General features: G+C 38.4%; 1 protein-coding gene across 5 annotated transcripts in view; it reads left to right on the forward strand.

The window, feature by feature from the left end:
- Positions 1–23,801, forward strand: part of NFIB (nuclear factor I B) — a 170,802-nt gene that overhangs the window by 89,292 nt on the left and 57,709 nt on the right. For all 5 annotated transcript variants that reach the window (XM_082074131.1, XM_082074133.1, XM_082074132.1 and 2 more), the window contains exons 3-4: positions 12,374–12,427; positions 23,553–23,621. In XM_082074131.1, the coding sequence (XP_081930257.1) occupies positions 12,374–12,427; positions 23,553–23,621 (123 nt within the window). The remainder of the gene's footprint in view (positions 1–12,373; positions 12,428–23,552; positions 23,622–23,801) is intronic.

Consider the following 23,801-nt stretch of genomic DNA (forward strand, 5'->3'; position numbering starts at 1 on the left):
TGCTATGAGACAGCTTCAGCCCTCTGACATGCCTGCCTGTCAGTCACACCCACTGGGTGGAGAAACACAGCCCTAGGCCAAAGTGAATTTCATGAGAGAACTGGATTTTCTCATGTTCTTACCATTACTGATATCATACTGTTGTCCTGAAAAGGCTCTATTGTTGTTTCACTTTTAAGTAGGCATTAAAGGGATACTCTTTGTTATTCATATGTACAGCATCTTCTTGAAAAGTGCTTGAAAACATGAAAGCGTTGTGGGGTTTCAGATGCTTGCTATAACTGTTCATAAAGGTAAAAATTATTGTCTAACTAGACAATTATCTCAATGTGAATTTTAGCAACTCCATGGAAACCTGAACTACTGAAAGATAGGCTGGTCTGAATGAAGTCTAGTCTTGGCATTGCACACTTTTCCAAGTTGCTGAAACAGCACAGACAGATTGACTTTACACTTCTCTGAAGTGTTGGCAGCAACCACAATAAAGGGAGGCTCGCCTAGAAAGGGAGCTGTAAGAATATATTTTCAGAAGTGCACAAGGTGTGTGTGTTTTTGTGGAGGGCAGGGAGGAACAGGCAGAAGGAAGGTAAGGCAAAGTCTGAGAAGTTCTCAAGTTTCCTTTAAAGTACTGTCGTCTGCTTGAAATCAGTCATAAAAGGGTCTGCTGTAATTACAGTGCATACACCTGAACTCTTGTGCAGTGCACTGTGTCTCATTTAACTCCTTTGGGTCAAGTGGGTTTAACCCATTTGTCAAGGAAAAATACATCACAGAGCTGTCAAAATGCTTCAATGCACATAGGAAGATGTCAAACTGATTCTTCACCTGCGATGTGGGTGCACTAAGGGGAAAATGGTTAGTATTGTTCCCAGAAGAAGGACAGCGCAAGTGTTAAGTTGCTCTTTTTTGGTATAAAGATTTTAGAAAAACCTGAAATACTTCTGTAGGGAATGCTGTTTTGAAGGTGCTGTTCGCATTTATTCCTGTTCTTTCAGTAATGCACAAGAGCGTTAGCATGTTTAACTCATTAGACTTTTCCCTCTACAAAGCCCCAGATGTTGGTATATAAGTAAGATAACCCTGAAGCTATATGCATTTATCATTTCAGCACACAGATGCAAAGATACATGAATATACAAACTTATGGAAAGGACAGGACTGTTTGGATTGGATTAAATGTTATCTTATATATTTAACCATTTTTTTTTTCTTTTAAAGTAAAAAAGGGCCTCTCATGAGAATGTAACTCCTGCAGTTACAGTAGATATGCTGAGTGTCTAAAGTTGCTCATTTTGGCTTGGAGAGGCTGGGTGGTGCAACCCCCATTACTGTCTGCCACAAACTGAAATTTGAGTTTCTCTTGTGTTTCCAGCAAACTTGTACAAGGTTTTTTAACTCCGAAGACTTTTTATAGCTGCAGACGAAATCAAACTTCATAGATTTTTAAGGTCCTGCTGTGGTGGAACAGTAGTAAGAAAATAAACCTGAGGAACTCTGGACAGTTAAATAATGTTCAAGGCACTGCCAAGTTACCAGGTGCAGTAAGAATTGTAAGTTAGTGTTGTTGTTGTTTGTTCTTTTTTTTTTTTTTTTAACTTAATTAACACTCAGTTGTTATTCATGCAAACAAAAAAGTGGTAAGCAATAAAAATAAAAACCTTGGCATTTGAATCCATACAACTGCTTTTTTTAGATAAAAAGTAGTTCACTTTTTTCGAAATATATGGATACCCTTAGCTACTATAAGAATATGTGCCACCTTTAGTAAATAAATTGAAATACAGAGAGCAAAATAGCCTCTGTTGTATGCTGAAACAGTAAGTGTATTTTAAAGCCTTGGTTGCAGAACTGCAGTTGGTACTGTAGCTGTATCAGGGAATTTCACCTATGTAGATGATGCTAATATATTAGAAATTAACAGAAGTGAAGGATATGCTGGCATGTAATATCCACTGAAAGTTATGGAATTACAAACCAGATGCTCCCATTTGATATCAGCCACAACATGACAGAGTTATGCTGGGAAGGCACAAAAGAACGTGATCAGACAGGATTTAACATTATCTTTTATAGCTTTTTGACCAATATGACTGAAACAGCAGTAATAGTGCTAATAGGGGGTATGGAGTCTGTAGGAAAGAGGTTTAAAATTGCTTTGAAGGGCAAGTTTTAAATTAGGATACTTTTCTTTTTTTTTTTTTTTTTTTTGGTTACATGCTTTAAAAAAAAAATCCTTCATTTTTTTCAGAACATCCCTGCCCAAACCCCAAACTGTCATACCTTTCTATGGGTTAGTCAGTTCTACATTTTAAGTTCTTCTGTGGCAATTCATATGATTAGGTACTAATCTAATTCTAATTTTTATCTACTGTAAAAGATCAAAGTAGACAGAAAATCAATACATTGATCAGAATTTTTTTTTAATCAGTGTTGCTTCAGTACTCTATACATTGTCACTTCTCATTACCTATTTATTACCAGCTTGCATATGATGGGAAGTAAATATGGTGGCTGTGAGCACACATGCAATTCCAGTCAAGTTCATGAACCAGTGGTATGAAAAGGTAACATAACCTACAAATTATGTGTATGTACACGATCTATAGTAAAAGATGTGTTACTTGTGGACACACAGAACTGTGATATTCCTTATATCACATCTCTGTTAGATGTAAATTCATATCCCAGTGTTTAAAAATTACACATAGCATCAACTGGCAATCTCAAGAGAAGAAATACTCATCAGTGTATGGTCAGCAGTTGAAAAAAACCCAGCCCAACCAACCAACCCAAACCAACCCAAACCATTACTGTTTTGGGGTCTTAGAAGGGTAATCTTTATGCTAAAGTCTGCACTTTATCACCAGTCATAAAGTTGGAATTCACTGAAATGAAAACATAGTTGTGGTAGTATTGTGGATCATAGATGAAAATTACTAGATCCTTTGGTAAATGCTACAGTATTTATGAACACTACAATGATACTCAGATTGTCAAATCATTAAGCCTTTTCCTTCCTATTTCAGAGAAAATTTTAATTTTGTTTTTGGCACCTAAATATTATTATACTTACTGCAGAGGACTACCTCATACTGCTCTTAGCTGGCTTGAAAAAATACTAAATGGTGTGGTGCTCTACTCTGATTTTGGAGTTTCCATGATATGTAAAACCCCAGTGTTTTAGTTTAATTGCTGTTTATTTTCAACAGTTAGTGTATAGTGTGGTGGCATACTTAGCATTTTAGGAGAGCTCTGTCTAAAGAATAATAGACAGGCCTTGTGAACCTCTGCTAATATTTGTAAACTACTTTGTGTGTTGTCAGGCATTGTTTTAGACTCATGAAGCACCATATAATTGTATCTTTCTTAAAGACTGAAGAATTTAGCTTTTATTACTGTATAAATACAGTCCCATCCTACAGCATCTATTGAACTATGCTTTTATTTATTTTATTTTATTTTTTAAACTGTAATTTACCATGGCATACCTCATCCAAAGCTCACAGGGGCAACTTCCCATTGATTTTAACAACCCTTGACTGAGACCCATATTGACCAAAACTACTTCTTTTTTGTTTGTTTGTTATTGTAGTCATGTCATCATTATCCCATGCCTAAAAATATTGCATTATGTAGTGTAAATGTGTATTTCAACTTCCTGAATTCATTTTGCTTTACTACTCTAAAATGCAACACAAAATGAAATCCTGACTGCATGGGAGCCAGTGGTAAAATCCACATTGATTTCCATGAAACTAGACTCTGCACAGAAGTTCTTATTATAGTACATTGCATGAAGATGAGGGTCAACCTTTGTATTTTACAATATAATAAAATGGCAAGTTTATATATGCAAGCAAATTCATATTCTTTACATGCAAATATGAACTTTTTCATTAATATGATCTATAATATAATTTCTTTCTTCTCTGAATGCCCAAATAAGTCTTTCACTGTGTTCTACCTTCTGCTTTTCATTTTTTGAAGAATCTGTAATAAAATCTCTTTATGATACATACCTTAATTGTAAAAGTTTCTTGTTTTCCAAGAACAACTTCTGAATGTTTCTCACTATGGCTAGTATTCACAGTGTCTTCCAGATGGATAAAATTAAGTGTTCATATCTCATCCTTTCCTACTGAATCCAGCAAGTTTTGGAAAGCAACTTCATTCTTTCACATTCATCCACATGTGGCAAGATACCTATGTAAATCTCTTCTTAACGTACATGTCAAAAAAGAGCTCAGCTAATATTATGTAGTATGGGAAACATTTGTTTCAGGCCATGAAGAAAATATAACCCTTTTCTTAAGTGTGTGCATGTGTGCGTGTGTATGCATACATATATATGTATATATTCCATGCACAACTTATCCTATAACACAGCTGGGGAAAGTTGTTCCATTTTCAAAATGAGCAACATATGGTCTTTCTAAATTGCACAAGAAATATTTTGAATAAATAAGTATTGTGACTTATTTTACATAAACAAATAAGGGAATTTAAATTAAAAAGATAAATCTGTACATGGTACATAAAGCTGAAAAGCTGACTACGTTTATTGCTATTTTGGTTCTGGTAACTGATTCTAGGTCCTTGAATTTCTTTCAACTATATGAAAACTGGATTTGCTCCCAGAGCTCCACTTCTTAACTAGGGCAGTTTAAAAACTAAACAAGGGCTGAGTCAGTTAATTAATTTAAATGAGATTACAAATCAGAAACACATTACGTAATGCTGATTTAATTACCATTTTTTATTTACCCAATTAAAACACACTGAAGAAAAGTTAACAGTCTTGACAATGGCCAGTGGGGTGACTTGGCAGCAGGAGATCTGAGCTGCTGATAAAAGGGGAGGTGAAGTAGGGAGCCCGCCATGACCTGCATGGCTCTGACGCCCCGAACCATCACACACCGCCTTGCTCTCAGCCCACCTGGTGGGAACTCCCTGATCAGCCTGGCCATGGTGATGCCACTGCAGCTGCAGACCCCACCACAGGGGCTGAGGAGCCTGTCCCGTGGGGATGGAGGGGCTCTTGGCCGAAAGGTGTGGCGTTTCTCCCCATCATGACAGCTACAGGAGAACTGGCTTTTTATGGGAGGGCACAAGAGAGCGCAGTAAAAGGGGATGGGCGATGACTGAGTAGCTCTTGCTGTGTCCTCACTCCAAAGCAAACAGGCTCCAAGCCAAATGAAAGCAGAGCCCTCTCCTGCCTGCCAGGCCAGCTGTGTCCCAGCAGAAGCACCTCCATGCCTGAGCTGTGAAGGCTTCCGTTGAATGACAGGCCTGCTTGGACTAAAACCTGAGTACCTGCTTGAGCTGATGGGTGACACAAATAGATAGATAGCTTAGCTTTCTGGGGCCAGTGGTCAGTTTTGTTCCTCACTGCCTTTTTTGGGGAGGTGAAGGTTAGATGGCAGCACCCTTTCAAGGTAAAGAGAGTAGGTCACTGTTACGGTGCCTCCATGGCTCCTGGTGTAGACACGTGGGTGCTGATGAAACCTGCTCTTGGAGGATCACAAAATAGACCAGCACATCCAGCTTTCAGAGCATCCATTGCCACTGCTTTGGTCTCCCAAGAGGTCTCTCCCTTACCTCCTGGGTGCATACTAATGAGGGAGTAAAAATCAGTGAGGATTACTTGCCAAAATGGAGTCTTCACTGAGGAACTGATGCTTTCTTGAGATTTAAATGCACCTCAAATCAATAGCAACCAGGACTTCTATTTCTGTGTCAGCTTAAGAGCACTGGAGGATGCCACAGAAGCTCTGCAAGGCAAGCAATAAGTAATCCTTCCTTGTATGGCCACTGAGTCTTGCCAGTACAGTGTTGTCTGGGAGCAGATGACACTGCCCCATGACTTGCACCTAAATGTCTACCTTCGGTTCACTACAGTGTTCATTTACTACCAGCTATATGAATGTCAGGTTCATTAAAAACTTGTAGGCCTAGCATATCTTTTACTTAACTGTGATAGCAACAGATAGCAGTCTTGTTGATGGGATATGATGCGAGACTTCTTCCTATAAACTTGTCTGTCTCATGGTGCAGCCCTACTTGATTTTTGAGTTGCTGCTTCTCCTTGTGTGAACCGTGGTTCATACCAAATATCTGCAGGGGTATAGAATAATAGAATAATAGAGTCACTTAGGTTGGAAAAGACCCGTAAGATCACTGAGTCCAACCGTTAGCCTAGCACTGCCATGTACACTACTAAACCATGGCCCTAAGTGCCACATCTACGCATCTTTGAAACACCTCCAGGGATGGTGACTCAACCGCTTCCCTGGGCAGCCTGTTCCAGTACTTGATCCAAACCTGCCCTAGTGCAACTTAAGGCCATTTCCTCTTGTCCTATCACTTGCTAGTTGGGAGAAGAGACCAACACTCTCCATGCTACAACCTCCTTCCAGGTAGTTGTAGACAGCAATAAGGTCTCCCGTCAGCCTCCTTTTCTCCAGGCTAAACAATCCAATTCCCTCAGCTACTCCTCATCAGACTTGATCTCTAACAAAGAAAGTGGTGGGGGTGAGCATTTTATTATACTATACATAATGAGCCAAAATTGTCAGGTAAAGTATTTCCATTAAATGTGGTGGTCTATGAAAATGTGAAAAATAAATCCCCTCTCTAGTTCACAGACTTATGAAAACAAGGATGATGCTTGCACCAACTCATTTCAGCAGATATTTAGTGCAGTAGAACACTTTCAGCTTGTTTGTACCATAAACAAACCGTCATATCACTAGAGCTGATATGAATCATGCTCATAAAATTGTACAATAAAAAAGGGTCATCTAATACAGAAATTGTATATAATGAAAGACATTGCTTTTGCAAAATGAAATTGTTAGAAGTATTTGGGAAGTTTGTCAATTGAATCAGTCACTTTGTCAAGGTAAAATAATGCAGGTAGTCGAAGGTGTGTTTTAAAATTAGGAAAATAACAATTAATGGTAATGATTTGAAGTACACAAATGAGACTATTTATTTATTTGCTCTATGAATTTTTGCTGATCATATTATTGGCTTTGGAGGTGAGGGGAATATTTTGCTCTTTTGTTGCCATGAATGCCTTCCTACCATGATGATGTTCTGAAAATCTGTGAAAGATGAAGAGATGATTTGGAAAGCGTTTTGCCTATGAGGACAGCCCAGCAGTGGAGGCTGGTCTGTCTCCCTCCTTGAGGATTTTCATGACCTGACTTCGTAAAGCCCTGAGCAGCACAGTTTGATCCCCTGGCTGAGCCTTCCCTAGGCAGGAGCTGGGACTGGAGGTCTCACCAGACCACAGGCAGACTGAGGTGTCTTGTGATCCTGTGATTTTCAGGGGTACAAGCATGTGCCTCAAGTTTGTGATGTCAGGTGGCAATGCAATCCTGAAGGATGACAGTCTGGGAAGTAGCTGTGTTTCTTGTTCCTGGTAGTGACTCTGTCAGTTGTCAGGTCAGAGGCTGTATAACTATGTGATGACTTGAATGGCATCAAACTGATACTTACATGGTGCCACATCTCTCTGCTTATTTATTATCCCCCGTAGCCAAATCATGGACTATCAAAGAACAAGGGTGTATTTACATGCTGGTGAATGATTAAATTAGTGTCTGTTGGCTGAGATGAACTGAGTGCAAAGGCTGTCTCCTAGCCTGTGGCAAATGAAAAGTGAAATGTGTTCACTGAAACCACTGAGGAAGTTTATTTGATTAGTATGACACCTGCGAAGAATCTGCTTATTTCTAAGACACGACTCAAGAAAGTATTTTTTCTTTTTGCAGATTCTGCCTCTATTTGTTTTCAAGGCCTTCAATGTTATGCTAAAGCAGAGAGCCTTAAAAGCAAAATTCCTTATACAGCCTGGGCATAAGCAAGATGTAGTATAACTTTCTTCTTAAAGACAGTATCCTCTCTTAGGGGCTGAAAAATGAAAGATTATACTACTGAAGTGAGGAGTAGTAAAAATCCCTCAGGAAGCTGGTGAACAGCACTGACTTTCTTGGCTTTGCTGGATGTGCATCCTTCCTGCTGCTGCTTGTTGAAGATGAGGTGGACCAAAGGGAGAGAGTGTCTTGTCCCTCACTGGATGGCAAACCAGCAGCTTTTTTTTACCCCTTATTGGCCTTATGAAGCCAAAGGAACATATCGTGGCAGCACCTCTCTCCTAGTATATGGCAGAGGAAATGGATGTTTTTTTCTCACCAGCAGCAGGCCCCAGCAGACAGTTTTATGTAACCCTGGCTGCAGTGAGAGTTGCCTGCACTCAGAGATGCTTGTTGGGATTGACCCCTAGAAATTAAAACGTGGGAAATAATTAAGTATAAAATATACCAGTTTCTTGACTCATCCTTTTGTACCATTTTCTAAAAGAAAGAGTAATTTGAGATAAAGAGTTTCAATGTCTTGGTGGTAACCATGCTAAATCATGATAAATTATACATAAAGTGTGTCAGAGTTACATGAATATCTACTGGATAAGAGTAAAGGGTGTCTCGAACCATTCTAATTTAAACTGTTAATCCATGGGCAATAACTTATCAAGGCATCAGTCGCTGACTCTTGGAGCAGTCAGCACCAAGAAGACCAGAGCAGAAGATACGCTCACCAAAGCTGTGAGGTCCATATGAATGCTGTTCTGTGGAAATGGTATGTGTAGGTGATAAGTATTTCTGACATCTGTGTGGAATAATTTTTTTCAAGAGAAGCACATTGACAGTGAGAAGGAGGTTTTTCAAACAAACAAACAAACAAAAACCCAAAGAAAAAGAATAAACTAAGGGAACTTGGAGTTGCAAGCTACCTAAATGACAACGGTGAAAGTTTCTGCTTAATCATATTGATGTGATGAGGTTTTATTTGCTACTAGTTGTATATATATACAGCTTCTGGGTTGGGAAGCTTTTTTAATGTCCACAGAATTATTTAGTGGTAAAATTGAATGCAAAGCCAGCTAGACAGAATATTAGTCTGGTTTATGTCTTTCTCTATCACACTGCAAGAAAAGTCTGTGATTTTTAAACCCAGGGCTCATGTTGTTAGTTAATGATCTTGTGCAGGTGAGGACAAAGAAAGATTTAAAGTGTCTTAATGTATCTTTTACTTCCGTATTTTCTGTTGCTTTCCAAAAATGCCTCCTAGTACCTCTTTTAGAAGAGCATTGCTCAAATGTCTCTTTTTATTCCATGTTCTGCTTATAAATTAAGTTATTCATATAATGATTATGGTTCTCTTCTACTTTGCAAGGCTATTTGCATCTCGTCAAATGAGGAGAGTGCTTTATAATTACTGACACTGGGTGGAGAATTGGATCCTCACAGGCCATCTCAGATCTGTGTCTTTCATCCTGAGAATGAGATACTCCTGTGCGCTTAAAGTGCAGAGTTACGTAGGTTGATACTCTTATACAGAAAACAATCCTTTTCTTTCTCAGCTGCTCTAAGTGAAGGGTTAGATAGGTTGCTTCTCATATTCAGCTTACAGTAATTCTTTGCTTTCTCAAGATCATTGAGACCCCACTGGCAAATATGTTAGTAGTGTCTACTGCTCAAAACACTGTGTGAGAATCGATCTGTAAAAGTCATGATTGATCAGTAGTTAGCATAAAAGAGAGATAAATCTGACCGGCAAAATATGACAACTATACAACTGCTTATGCTTATAACTGGAAAATTCCTTGCTAAATTTATCTTATTATAATATGAAAAAGAATTTTTTAAACTACCATCTGTCTTTAAATCCTGGGTCCAGAAAGTGGCCATGTTGACAATGAGAAAGTAAGAGTAGAGGCAAATTGCTGTGCAAGAGCTAAAAATATCCTTCACTTTATGCATCTTTTTAGTGAATTTTAACATGAGAAAACTTCAAAGGCTGTCTTCTGGTAGGCATCATTAATCCAGTTTCAAATCTCTGTGCTCCCCCTGCTACCCTGTCTAACCTTTACTGGGTACATCTGCTACCAAATTGACACTTCATTTAGCCACACATCTGCAGTAGTTTTACACTCAGACCTGTGTAAAATTAATCCTCTCTGATAATCTTAATTTAAACAATAATATGAATGGTTTGCAGCAGCAGAGAATGCCTGTTAGAAGAGTATTGAAGTTCCCTGTAGAGCGAACCTTCCCATTGCAACACAGGAAAAAGTACATTTGTCTGTATAAAAATCCATATGCATAGAAGCATAGTATTTTTAGCATTTATTGTGGCTGATTGCTATTTGAAATCAACTTAATTTGATCTTTTAAGGGGATGTGCTCTATCTTATCATGAAAAGAAACAGGCTTACTGAATGGTTACGTATTGTGCTGTACAGTGGGACTCTTAAGAGTGCCCAAACCATTGGATGTGCAGAATATGACCAAGAGGCCTGTGCCTTACTCTTCTTACCTAGGGTTGAAGAGAAGGAATTTAATGTGAAATTCACTATCCAATATGAATTTTATTGTGTGCAAGGGTGATGTAATTCAGTATTGGAAAATTTAATTGTGTTTTTAACAAAATTGGAACTGAGTTTTGCGTGTGCCTTGGTCTTCCAGTACTCTGTAATGCCTCAGATGCTTGTCTTCTGTGATAACTGTCATTCACATGAATTCAGTAGAACCTGAACTGTGAAGTGGATTTCCATCTCAGATAATATCTTTTGTAGAATCAAGGTTGTGTTGTGCAGGGCAACAAAGATGATTAAGGGAATGGAGCATCTCCCTTATGAGGAAAGGCTGAGGGAGCTGGGACTCTTTAGCTTGGAGAAGAGGAGACTGAGGGGTCACCTCATTAATGTTGACAGATATATAAAGGGTGAGTGTCACGAGGATGGAGCCAGGCTCTTCTCAGTGACAACCGATGATAGGACAAGGGGCAATGGGTTCAAACTGGAACACAAAAGGTTCCACTTAAATTTGGGAAGAACTTTCTTCTCAGTGAGCGTGACAGAGCACTGGAACAGGCTGCCCAGGGAGGTTGTGGAGTCTTCTACTCTGGGGACATTCAAAACCCACCTGGACACATTCCTGTGTAACCTCATCTAGGTGTGCCTGCTCCAGCAGGGGGATTGGACTAGATGATCTTTCGAGGTCCCTTCCAATCCCTAACATTCTGTGATTCTGTGAACTTAAGCTGCTTGAGAGGCACGTGTCTCAAGTCATGTTTGTTAAGCTATAGAACACATGGTAACAGATTTCAATGAACTTCATGTAGTAGGTGGAGAGAATCTTTCATTCTAGGTTGAGGGCTATGTTGGCTTTAAGAAGAAGTGATGGTGCTTGAAGGACAAGTATTTGTTGATATGCACTTTTCTCCTTTTCTATTTTTTTTTTTCTTTAATTTGGACACTGCTAGTAGCAATGCATTCAAGAACTCTGACTTCCCTCTGGGGTCCGTTTGAGAGCAGCAATTTCTGCAGTGCTATGACACAATCTTTTGGTGGTCCTACACTTCTAGCAGGCACTGTTACATTAAAAAAAAAAGATTTTTTTTTATTCGACTGTAAAACTGCACCATTTTAGATACCTAATTACCGAACAAATTGTTGTTCTTCATTTAATTTCTTCTCTGCATACAAGACTGTCTGTCATGTCTTTGTTAAAAAAAAAAATATTGCAGTGGAGCAGGGTTTTGTTGTATTATTGGTGTGGGAATACAGCAAAAAGTAGATAGTTTTAGAGGCAACTGCTTTTATGAATAAGGATATAATTTATTATTTAATGTGTTAACATCAAAGTGTATTATCCTCTTGACTCATTAGGTGCATGTATAATGAAAAGAACACTCTCTGAAATCTACAGAGTTTGGATTTTTTTAGTTTTTTTAATTACATAATCTTCATTTCACAGCAGTGACTTTCAGAAACTAGAAACACAGAGACTATATTGTATTAAAATGGGCAGTTGTATTAGTGCAGTCTTGAGTCTATGGAAGCAGCACAAGCCTTTCTGCTTTAAGGAAAGGGTAAAGATATGGGACTCGTGACTGCAAACACTATTAGTTGCCTGATCTGTCTGGTCGTTACCTGACATTAAACTACCTCTACTTTGCTGATTATGCAATATTATATTTGCAGGATGGGGGAAAAGGGAATGAAAAGGTACTCTTGTAGATGTGTTTACAACTTGAGTGTTTACCTGAATGGCTCTCTTGTCCTTATTCAGTGATCTGTGAGTTCCTCCTATTAGGATTGTTGCATCTTTCACAATGTTTCTACTTCTGCATAGAATGGGTTACATATAGTGTGTTTGTTCAATAATGCCCTCATGTAGAAAGTCAGGGAAATGACCTTTAAAGAACAAAGTGAAGTATTAGTTTAATACTGAAGAAGGGTCTTAAAAGATTGTGAGACACTTTCAAAACAAATTAGTAAAACATTTCTTTCATTTCTTTATAGATTCTGGACAACCAGGAAGTCCAAGCCACAATGATCCTGCCAAGAATCCACCAGGTAAATATAAGTTCCAGAACATGTGCATCTAACATTGTTTGAGAACAAAGATACTACTGTTAATAGTTAAAGAGAACATAATTGGTCAGCAACATATTTTGCGCTGGTAAGTACATATAATCAGGACAAGCTATGATTATTTTAGGTCTTTTTAACTGGCAATGGCTCAATTGTACTTCGATCAACATTCATTTGATTTAAGAAATTTTTCTTTCAGTTCATGGTTCTTAGAATTTCATAAGTGGGGATAAGCAGAGGAATAAGAAGACATGATCCCAAATAACTTTACTTTTATAAAAGTTTTCAAATGCAGCAGTTATTCTTTCGTCTCAGACAAAACACAATTGATCTACCTCTAAAATCAGTGACCTGAGCTACCATCTTTTTTACTTCTATTTAATACCTGCATTATGCAGGTATGTTCATTTTTTATATTTTTCATATCAGCTCAGAGTAGTTTTTGAACATGTTAATGGGTCATGCTAGTGGCATTTGGATTTTTTTTGACACAGATGTCAGTGTAAACAGTCCTTTCAAGGATTATCTAAAAATAAACATTCAAGGGAAAATCAAACCTAGACTTTGCTATTCCACACTGTTTAGAGCACAAGTTATTTGTATTTTCATGGTGTTATACTTCAAACCATTTGGTCTGTGCTAGTAAATCTCGTAATCTTTGTTTTATTTAAGACAAACAAGTGTGACAGGTATACCATCAGTTCTTAATGAACCAGAAGTGACTCCTGAGACCACTGGATCTTCTTATTTTGGCTCTCAGAAGAAGTGTCTATCTGAAATAAGCTGCAATTAACTCAGTTTGCTCTTTTTCTAAACGCAAAATGAAGCACACTCTAACCAAGAAGTACCTGTGCGATGCTGTGTTGTTACATATATATACGTATTTTCTGGATCTCTCTAAACATTAGGGAAAACAGCTTGCATTGTGGCTGTACCATTTTGTATGATGTATACGATCAAAGTATTCTCTACATGTATCTTGTGTGTTGCATGTGAGTACACAAGAGTGGGAGAATCATCAAAGTTTGTTATACAAAAAGCCACATTCCTGCAATATAAAAGCCAGAAACATAAAAAGGAAGATTACAGATATGTTTTAGATAGATGAGGGCAGAACAAGTCAAATAACATGGTAAACTCCTTTTCAAGTGATTTTTCTTCCAAGGGATGTTGCAGGCTTGAAGTCACTTTTGGCTGGAAACTTCAATGCTGTTTCTCTCCAACCCATGTGGGATGACTAGTCTTTTGTATCTCTAATAAATTATGTAGGACAGTGGTTTAGAAATCCAAACTAGCAAATTTTCATCTAAAACAAGCCTGAAAAAATTCCTCACAGATAATCACAGTTTTATAAAACTTGCAGGATTTAGCTGTAGAGCATTTATTTTTGTTTTAGAATGTCTCTGTGAGTGCAAGAAAAGCCAAATGGATTACCCCTTCTAATTTTGAAGGATACATTGTAGCCCATGGGTTTGGGAAGCTGAAGGCAAAGTCTGGAAACTCACCTTCAAGGTATTTCAAAAATCTGTTTTTAAAGTACTGCTGAGCATTTGGAGTAAGAAGGTAGAAAGACATATTCCTCTAGTGAGGGTCACATCGTCTAGTGAGTCTAGCCTTAACAGCCCTCATTCTCAACCCCATGCTACTCCACCAATGAGTAATCTTGCTGCCAGCAACAGAACCCCGGGTAGGGCAGCAGTTGAGCTATGTAGGCTTTATTTTGGTAGCCTTGTGAGGCAAGGCCAGATGCCCAAATGTTTGACAAATTCCAGAAAACTAGGGGAAGATAATGGGCAGAGAAATCTGTTGCTGGTTTCATCATGAAACTTTCTGCTTGAAATTTGAGCAGAACACTTTTCCATGCTTTGGAGTCACTGCTGGCAGTATTATTGCTTTATCGGCTGCCAAGTGGGGACACAAAATAGAAGCTGTGCCTTGCTTCCCTTGAAACCCTCGTTTAAGCAGAGATAGAGGTATAATTGAATGTTATCTGTCTACTTGAGGATACATGAACTTCCAGCATCTTTCTGATTCCTTGTGTGATACTATCTTGGGGATAAACTGGCAGGGAGAAAGCTCTGAGGCTTGTGGGACTGCACAACACAGAACTTCTGGGGCTGTGCAGTAGGTTGAAAGGGAGTTGCACTCCTTTCAGCTTGTCTGGGAAAAGGGCTGCTGTCCTGTTCTTATTAAACTTCACATGAGTCTTATCATTAGAAGCAGGCAGTCACTTCTGTCAGAGCCCCAGAGGATATCCACTCTGAGGTTTGTTTTCAGTCCCAGGCCAGGAGCACACAGACTGGCAGTGCCAGGAGGGTTTATTTTCCTATCATGTTTTGGTCTGATGCCTGTATATCAGGGAGCCAGGGCGTTGGCAAGGGCTAGGTGCTGTTGGCTTTTGGATGCCACTGTCTTCACAAAGACATTGCCAAGGAAGAGGAGGTTGGAAACCGAGTGGTAGTTGGCGAGGCTGATGGTGTTAAAAGTGTTTTTTTCTAGGTTTGGCAAGACTGTTGCATTCTTTAGGGTGTCTGGTAATTTGCTGTCTTAACCATGGTGGTAGGGTAATGTCACTTGCCAAACAAAAGAACATTAAGAGCACTTGTTGGAATTCTTTGCAATACATTCCTAAAAATACACTGAATACTTTGATAGCAAGCTACACTATTAAGATGGTGTAGCTTATGGTGAAAGTGGTATGCAGCTTTTGTAGCAAGATCCAGGAATATCCTCATCTAACTTTTTCAATAATTTCTAAAGAATGAAACTTTCTTTTTTTGAGAGCTGGGTTGTAACGGTCATTTCTGCATGGGGATTGTTAAGTAGGTTCCAGACAGATAGATGAGCTGAACTGAACTGAGAGAGGAGAGGAGTTTTAACATTGCTGTTGTCTGCATCAGTCATTAAGTTCCTGTTGTGCTAGCACGGTGCTATTAAAAGTTTATATGGTTTCAGAGAGGGAATGGACATGTTCATGGATCCATTCAGAGTGAGTAAACAGACAGAGGCACACCTGGATTAATAAGTTTTAAAACTGAGAATACTTGGATCCTTGGACACTATCAGTCAAAAAAATCCCACGAAAACCCAAAACCAAACCAAACCAAATACTTTAGGCCTGCTCCGTCTCTTACTATTCTACTGGACATCTGCTCAGGGATACTGTTGAAAGCAGGCTGTTGAAGGAGACCTAGTGTGGCAGTTTCAGTGTAATGCTGTATTATTTGCTCCCTGAAAGTCCCATAGCTCTTTCATGTAGCTTAAGAAAATCTAAAAAATGATCCTTCCTTGACATGTGTGTCTCAAAATACCTGCAAAAGTGTAGGAGGATGTGTATTGAAGACAGAGGGAGTGAGAGAGAGAGTAAGTTCATCTGTCAGGCATAAGAAAAAATGAGGGTGAGTAAACAGAGGAAAAACATCTAGAACTACTAGTAAGCTAATTTGGTCTCCAGTGATACAAACCTTACTATCCAGTTCTTCTAGTAGAGTATTTTCTGAGGTTTGTTCTGCTTTATTTTTCTTTCCCTTATTTCCTGCCTGGTGGACACATCTGTTACATTAGTAAGGTTACTAGCTACCTGTCACTGATGTGAGATTGCTCCTTGGTAGACTTGAGTTATTTGTACACCAGCTGAACACGTCTGTGTTCAGTTGTTGCCATGTTGCTCAAATTTTTTTAACACAGCCTTTTTAAGCAGCTAAAATAAGAGTAAGAAATAACAACACTGATAGAGCAAAATGTTATCTTGATTTACCAATAAGATGGGATAGAGACTTGAATACAATTTGAGGAATTAAGAGAATTGGAAACCTGAGGGAGTAGATGACAGTTCTTATTGTTGCTTCATGTTCTTCATGTTCTGTTTTCTGGATGGAGCTGGAGGAGAATAGTCTCTTCTTGTACATGTTGCTTCAAGGTTTCAAAGACTGGGTAATACAAAATATAGCTTTTCAGAAGGTGCAAAGGAAACCTAACCATTCTGACACAGACAGTTATGGATGTCATTGGTAAGGGAAGTGTGTTCAGATTTTGCTCTTATCCAAGCAGTTGAGTTCAGAGGTTGTTAGATATATGTTTCTTCACTAGTGGGACCTGCTATTTGTTTTTCCTTGATAGAATTTACTCCACTTGAGCTAGTCCAAAGGATATTGTCACATAGATTTTGCAAACTCTATAACATCAGTCAGGGCTGAATGAGAAATGCAGATGACTCAGGTTTGAGCTGTGTGATGATGAATATTAGATTATTTGTATGGGGTGACACACTTTTAGACAGAGAGATTGAGAAACTGTCTTTCTGCCTTTCATTCCTCTCCACTGTTTCCCTTCTTCTTTCGTTCACAGTAACCATGTTGTCATGGAATTCATCTAGTGATAAGATCCTTAATCTGAATGAGGCATAGTTATGTGAGTCCTCAGTCTTACAGCTCTGGAATTGGTTTTCCCCTTCTGTTTTCACCAGAAATGTTATTCTGGGAACCATTTCCAAATAAGACTTGAATTAAATTCCTCTCCTCTCCTCTCCTCTCCTCTCCTCTCCTCTCCTCTCCTCTCCTCTCCTCTCCTCTCCTCTCCTCTCCTCTCCTCTCCTCTCCTCTCCTCTCCTCTCCTCTCCTCTCCTCTCCTCTCCTCTCCTCTCCTCTCCTCTCCTCTCCTCTTTTCCCTTCCCTTTCTTCTTTCTAATTAAAAGAGATATTGCCAAAAAGCTTGCAACCAGCCTCACCTGTCTGTCAGTATGCAAATCTCTTTTGCAGCTGTAGAGCCTCAAAGGCATTTTTGTGCTTTCCTATGGGCTAGCAGCCATAGTGAGAACATTCTTTTTGGATCAAGCCCTAAGAAATGCGTAATAAATTTGCCCCTATGTGACTGTTTTAGATAGAAGTATTTAAATTTTGAGTTTGTAGCATGTATAGTTTCAGAAATCACCTCTGAAGAGTAATGTGGTCTTAACCTTTGCTCTTTTTTGGAAATGCTATAAGCAAATGTCTTTGAGTTTTGAATGACTGAGAACAGTGATGGTTTGATTATTTTACTGTATTGGAACTTACCCTCTTCTGGATGGGGAATTAGCCCCCTAACTAATAGGAATAGAAGAAATATTCCCTGGACTCATGATTGTAAGCAGCTTTTCTTTTGGAAGCAGTGATGCCCTAGTAGCAGTTTGGGGATTCAGCCAGAATTGTATTTAAACAAACATATATTCACCTAGCTTTTTCAATGTGGGAGTGGATATTCTGAAATGCTAAGTGTTTCCCATATGCCTGCTACTGTGTCGTCTCAGATAGTGATCTTCAAATAAAACAGGCTTGGGTTTGGTCAGGGCTTGATTTTCTGTGGAGTTCTCCCTTTCGCAAATGCTCTATGAATTAGTATTGCCAGTGACTGAGAGGTGATACTCTTCCCCATCAGCCTCTCAGCCCTGAGCCAGGTGGGACATTTGGGAGCCAGTGCACAGCTATGCTATCTTGACAGTCAGAAACCTGCACAGATTGTACAGCCCCTTTTTCCAAGAGAAAGAGTTTTTGGCCTTGCATGCTGGTTTGAAATTTGGTGTGCGTAATTATCACTGTCTACTGGCTTAGTGTTCTGATTTGTTTTTTTTTTTTTTTAAATCAACTGCCATGCTGTGTAAATAAATGATGCTCTGATCACTTCTGATGCCACGTTCACTTTTGATGCTGTTGTGTTCAATGGTGAGCCCAATGGTTTTTACTTCAAAGTATGCACAGAGCAAGAATTCACTAAGAACTCTTAGGTTAGCTGTTAGAATTCTAGAAACTGGTGTTGGCATCAGGAAATTATTTTTTTGGTACATGGCAGTCAGCTGTTAAAAAGCACCTGCCCCAACATATTTTTAAATCTTGACTGTAGTTTGTAAATAAACTGAGACCCTCTGGAGTGGTAGGCAGTATGCATTTGTGTTAGTTTTCTTTCTTGTTAGGTTTTTGGGCAACTAACTTATTACATTTTAGTGCACGGATTCGAGAGTCCATTAAACCAGATGTTTACTTCTTCAAATTACTGAAGCATTGAAGGATATTATAGTTCTTGTTATTAACTTGAGAATATCGAAAATCTCATTTTTTTCTGAAAATGGCATAGGCAACTGCTTAGTTCCTTGTTGTCCTAAAAAGTAAAATGGAATCAGGAGATCTTTTTGCAATGTTTGTTCTCTGTCCCATTTACAGCATCATTGAAACTTTCAGGAAAAAACAAATCACCAAAACAAACTGTGGGTATGCAATAAGGCCAGAGACAGTTGCGAGATAACCAAACTAGCCTCATTCTCTGGACAGACCTTAGCTACTGTTTCAAGTAACATCATAGCTGAAATATTCTCCGTCACTCCTTGGCTCATCCACCCTTCACTGCCTTTAGGAAATTCTGGCCTCTGCCACTAGGATTCCTGTAGAAGTCATATATTGCAGAGAGCAGCGAGACCTGATGCTTGAAAAGTCAGTTTTCAAAGACTCAAACAAGACAAGCAATACAATGAAATTAATTAAGCTTTAACTGTAGCATTTTCAGAAGTAAAACAAAACTGTAGTAGCATCCAGAACATTGCATTGCATAACTTAAAGTCAAGTTGCAGCTCTCTACTAGTATTTTGTATACCAGGCTGAAGCTTCCAGCCTTCTCACAGTAGCTCCTGATGTTGAACCTGTCTCACTGCTAGTAAGTCTATCTACTGCTTTATAACTCCTATTTGTGAAGATCCAGAAATAAAAGCACAGTAACACAAATTGTTTCCTGCACTGATTGGAACCTTACTCCTGTTTTATAAGTTACGCAAAATCAAGGTTCTATCAGTGAAAAAACTAGATGTTTAATGATACAAGGAAGCGATTTTATGTTTTGGCACTAGACAATATGCAGCAGAATGTAAACAGGCATTCTATTCATAAAAGTACAATTAAATCAGAAGACATAAAAAAGGCTGGTTAAAGATTTGTAAAGCCAGACGTCACTGGTAATCTTTTAAGTAATGTGAGAACAAGCCCTTTACAGTGCATGTTAGTGCAAACTCAAAATGTTTTTCAGTAGATTTAAATTTTTTTTTTTTTTTTTTTTTTTTTTTTTTTTTTTTTTTTCCATTTGAGTCTTAGCATGGTTAAAAGCTATACTTGAAACCCAGCTCTTCAAAGCACGGCACAGGTACAGAGCAGAATATGTAAAAAGACTAGGACAGAGTAACTTCTATAGCAGTTGGAGGCATTACTGACGGTTTCTCCTGTTACTGACTGTGTGCGGGGTCCTGCTCAGGACTGCTGCTCAGCTTAACCTGTTTCTCTTTCATGCTTGCTGGCACTGGTCTGGTTGTTGTAGTATTGTTTGGAAAATGTATTGTTCAGAAACGAGTTTTCTGTATGAAAGGTAAAGAGAGAAGACAGATTTTATGCTCACCCTGCACAAAGGTGAATACTAAAAGGAAATAAAGAAAAAAAAATCACTGCTATTCATGGGTTTTGGAAGTTACTGACTGTTTATACAGAATTTCACTATGGTGCTTTTGGTAGAAATGTTCTTTTATAGAACTTAGATTTTCAAGAATAATGACAATTAGTGAAATGCATTTCAGAGAGTGTTGTCTCTTTAGCAAGGTTAGTTTCAGTCAATGACAATACATGTTCATATTAGGTTTGAACAATAAAGACAGCAAAGTGTTATCACAACCATCAAAAGATACAGTAAATCCTCTGTGAGGAATACAACAATAGACTGTTATCAAGTGCATTAGTTTCTGTACTGAACAGATCAGAAAAACACACTCCAAGAATGCTAATTTGAGACTCTTCAGCAAGTTAATGCAAGCAGTGCATTCGGGAATGCTTAATCAAAAAAACACTAAGACCTATAGCATACGGAGTATCACCAAGTGTTTTTCTTGCATGCAGTGTATTAATGTGAACAAGAATATTAGATCTTCAGCATGGAGATCAGCAGCACAAGGTAAAAGGCAGTGTCTCACACCATAAAGTCAAAATCTTGCTCTTTATTCTTTGTTGTATGTAGAGTACAGGTATCTGCAACAAATTACATCAGTTGAACGGAAAAAAAAATCCTATTGACTTCCTAAGTAGTTAAAACTGTTGAACTCCACTAGTGCTGGAACTGAACCTATTGTGTTTATTTTTCTGCACTTGGAGGCACAACTGGAATGTAACTTCACTCTCAGAACATAAGGCTCAGGATGAAGTTGTTCAGTGCCTGTGACATAGACTGTTTACTGTTGCATCAATTTTTAAATAAAATTTTGTGACATTCCATTGGGAAAAGAATCAAACTGTTTTCTAAGTTGATTGAGATTTACAATAGCTGCAGTTTCCCTCTCTTTCCTAATGCCTAGCAAAGCATTTGCATATGTCTGTGAGTGGCATCATTTTTTGGACCATCCAAGGCAAGGTGAGACCTAGGTGAAAGATGAATCAGTCAACAACGCATCCTTCTGTGAGAGGGTGATGAACAGTGGTACCACTCAGTGGCAGAACTTTTTCCCTGCTCCCATTTCATAATCACAATGAGAGAAACACACCATATTGCTTTTTGTGTTATGTGGGTATTAGCAGTATTGCCGGTGAGAAAAACTGAAGATTAAACACGTGTGTCTCTGTGTGTGTGTGCATATACATGTATACATCTGTGTTCTTTCATATAAAATCCTACATGGACTTTTTTTTTTTTTTTTTTTTTTTAATGTGAGTCTTGGGGCATGTTCTTACTGTAATGATACCTTGACTAAGCTACACTTGGGTAAAACTCCTCTCAAGTTAGCCTAATTTGAATGGGAGAAGTTGTGCTTCAAAATAGCAGTAGTGGTATTTGAATAAGCAGCAGAGAATTTCAGTCTTGTCTCATTACCAGCTCCAGAGCTGGCTGCATATTTGCACACTGGCTTTAAGCCATACTTCATTTACACACCAACTAAAATCAAGAAACCAAATTTTTCTTTGGAAATCTCCCGTTCATGTATTGCTTCAGCTTCCTACTGGAGGAAATAGGCAGAGAAGGGAAATATTGCCATTGTCAAAGGAATTATTAGCATTTATCCAGCTTGCCCATTCTTAGGTTAAAAATGAAAACTAAGGAAGAAAGGAAAAAGAAACATGAACTCAGCAGTTTTTTATAGTATGGGTATGCCAAGTCCTGTCAAATAAAAAAATAAATACTTGAGAAGTCGTGTTTTTGTCCACACAAAAAAACAAGGAAAAAGTTTGCATGAGAATACAGAAGATGAAAGAGAAGGTCTCCTATTTCTCAGAAGCTGTAGATGAATAAGGTTGCAGAGAGGCCTGCAACATCCAGGTGAAGGACAATAAAAGTGGAAAAAGTAACAGATATGGAGAGAAGCTGTTGAAAATGAGAGGGAGAGGAATGTGAAAAGAAGTGAAGAAAAAAGAGAGTGAGACCTGCAGAGCTACCCGTGGAAATAAAGACATACACGGATATCATATGAAGTAGCATGCAGGGATATCTTATGAAGTGACATTGACTGGAAGATAAGAAGATGATGGCATTGGCATGACACAGTTCAGGATGATCCCACTGGCCTATAGTGCTCTGCAGGCCCACTGCACCTGCTCCTGGGGTGGTTTTTCATCTGGGGAAGACTGACATTCACTCATAGGCATAACAGCATAACAAAGATGTCAGCAAATGTGCTCAGCTGGATGTGTTCTCTTTCTTTCAGCTTGAGTTGTCAAGTTCATTGTTTATATGTGCACTGGTAAATAATATCAGAGATGCTGGGTGAGGCAGCTCTGTGGTCCTAGTAAGACTGCTAGTAAGCAGTGGAAACTGCTCTTTTTGCCTCTACCCTCTTTGTTTGATCCTGAAAACTAAGTAGAGATTTCTCCAGATGTAACAAGGACAAATATCTCAAGTGGTGTGCTGCCTTTTCTGTCACTTTTCTGATTATAGTGGCACTATTTTCCTAAAGTACTTGAAGATAAAAGCAGTAACAGACGAAAGAAACCTAAAGAGAATAGTACTGAAACTTTGTTTTCCAAATCAGTAGATATTTCAGGAGGTGCATTTTTTGTTGGTTTGTTTTGTTACTTAAGACATTTAGTGTGCTCTTACTCATTCAGACATTTGGAACAAAAAATTGGCAGTGATTTTCTGAAAGAAAAAATCTGTATTGATTCAGAAAAGAAACCGGAGAGACCACAGTAAGGAATTCTCAGTGCACCATCTCACATGAAAGCAAATAAAAAAGTAATACTATTGGAGCAGTGATGTGCCCCAAGTATAGATCTAAAGATTTCTGTTGGTAAATGGTTGGCATTCCTACCTGTAAAGGATATGATGTCATGTAATCTCAAATTCAGTCAAGTCACCTCATGCAGTGATTATTGATACAAGGCTTCCACAGAAACCTGCGTTTCTCAGCTCCCTTTTTATAAGGAATGTAGTTACACTACTGAGATAACTCCTGCTTATCAGCTGTTGTTTCACTGCAGTACTTCCAAGTTGTGCCTGAATTTCATGGCAGGGAGAGTATATCATATACATTTATCTTAGAATATGTAAACATAAGCCAAAACAATAATACATGGTTTCTTAAACATAGCTTTCTAGATATATAATTCAGCATGTACACAAAAAATCCATGGAATAGCTCAGTTGTTTTGCTAAGTTCCTACTTTCATGGGAAAGAATAGCTAAGTGGTAGTGTAAAGTCACTATGACCAGCGTAAGAGCTAAGTAAAAATCTATTAAGCAGTAATGTATGAGAGGACAGGACTGCTCTATGCTGAAATTGCTTAGTCCAGCTGATACAGTTCAATACTGACTTAAAATTGAAGATACTAATAAAAGGGCCTAGATTTTAGACATTTTCTATATGGTTATCTAGGAACTAGTGTGTTGCTTATGAGTTTTCATACAAATATTAAAAAATTACTTCTCAAAACTTCAACATTTTTTTGCATCTCTGCATCCATTTTAGCTCTCAATAGGTCCTGTGATCAGCTTTCGGTGTACTTTGGTCTGTGTATTATAGTTCTGGGACTCTTCATACTGTTGTTAGCTGGTGTATAAACTTATCTACAGTTATTTATTAATCTTCTCATGATACTAATTATGGTACTGTGATCTTTTGCAGTATACCTTGAGGACAGTTTTGTAAAATCTGGAGTGTTCAACGTGTCAGAACTTGTGAGGGTGTCCAGAAGTAAGTTATCATTTGCATTTAATCATTGCCAACACCTGCTGTAATCAAGTGAATGTTTTGTTCTTGAACTTTTTTTTTTTCCTTCCCAAGGTGTAGGATACATAGGAAAGGCTTATAACACACAACTTTGATATCTTTGACCACAGTATTACAGTTCCTCTTGGATGCGTTTGTAATAAA

This window comes from Streptopelia decaocto, assembly GCF_964273445.1.
Source record: "Streptopelia decaocto genome assembly, chromosome: Z".
Classification (NCBI taxonomy): Eukaryota; Metazoa; Chordata; class Aves; order Columbiformes; family Columbidae; genus Streptopelia; species Streptopelia decaocto.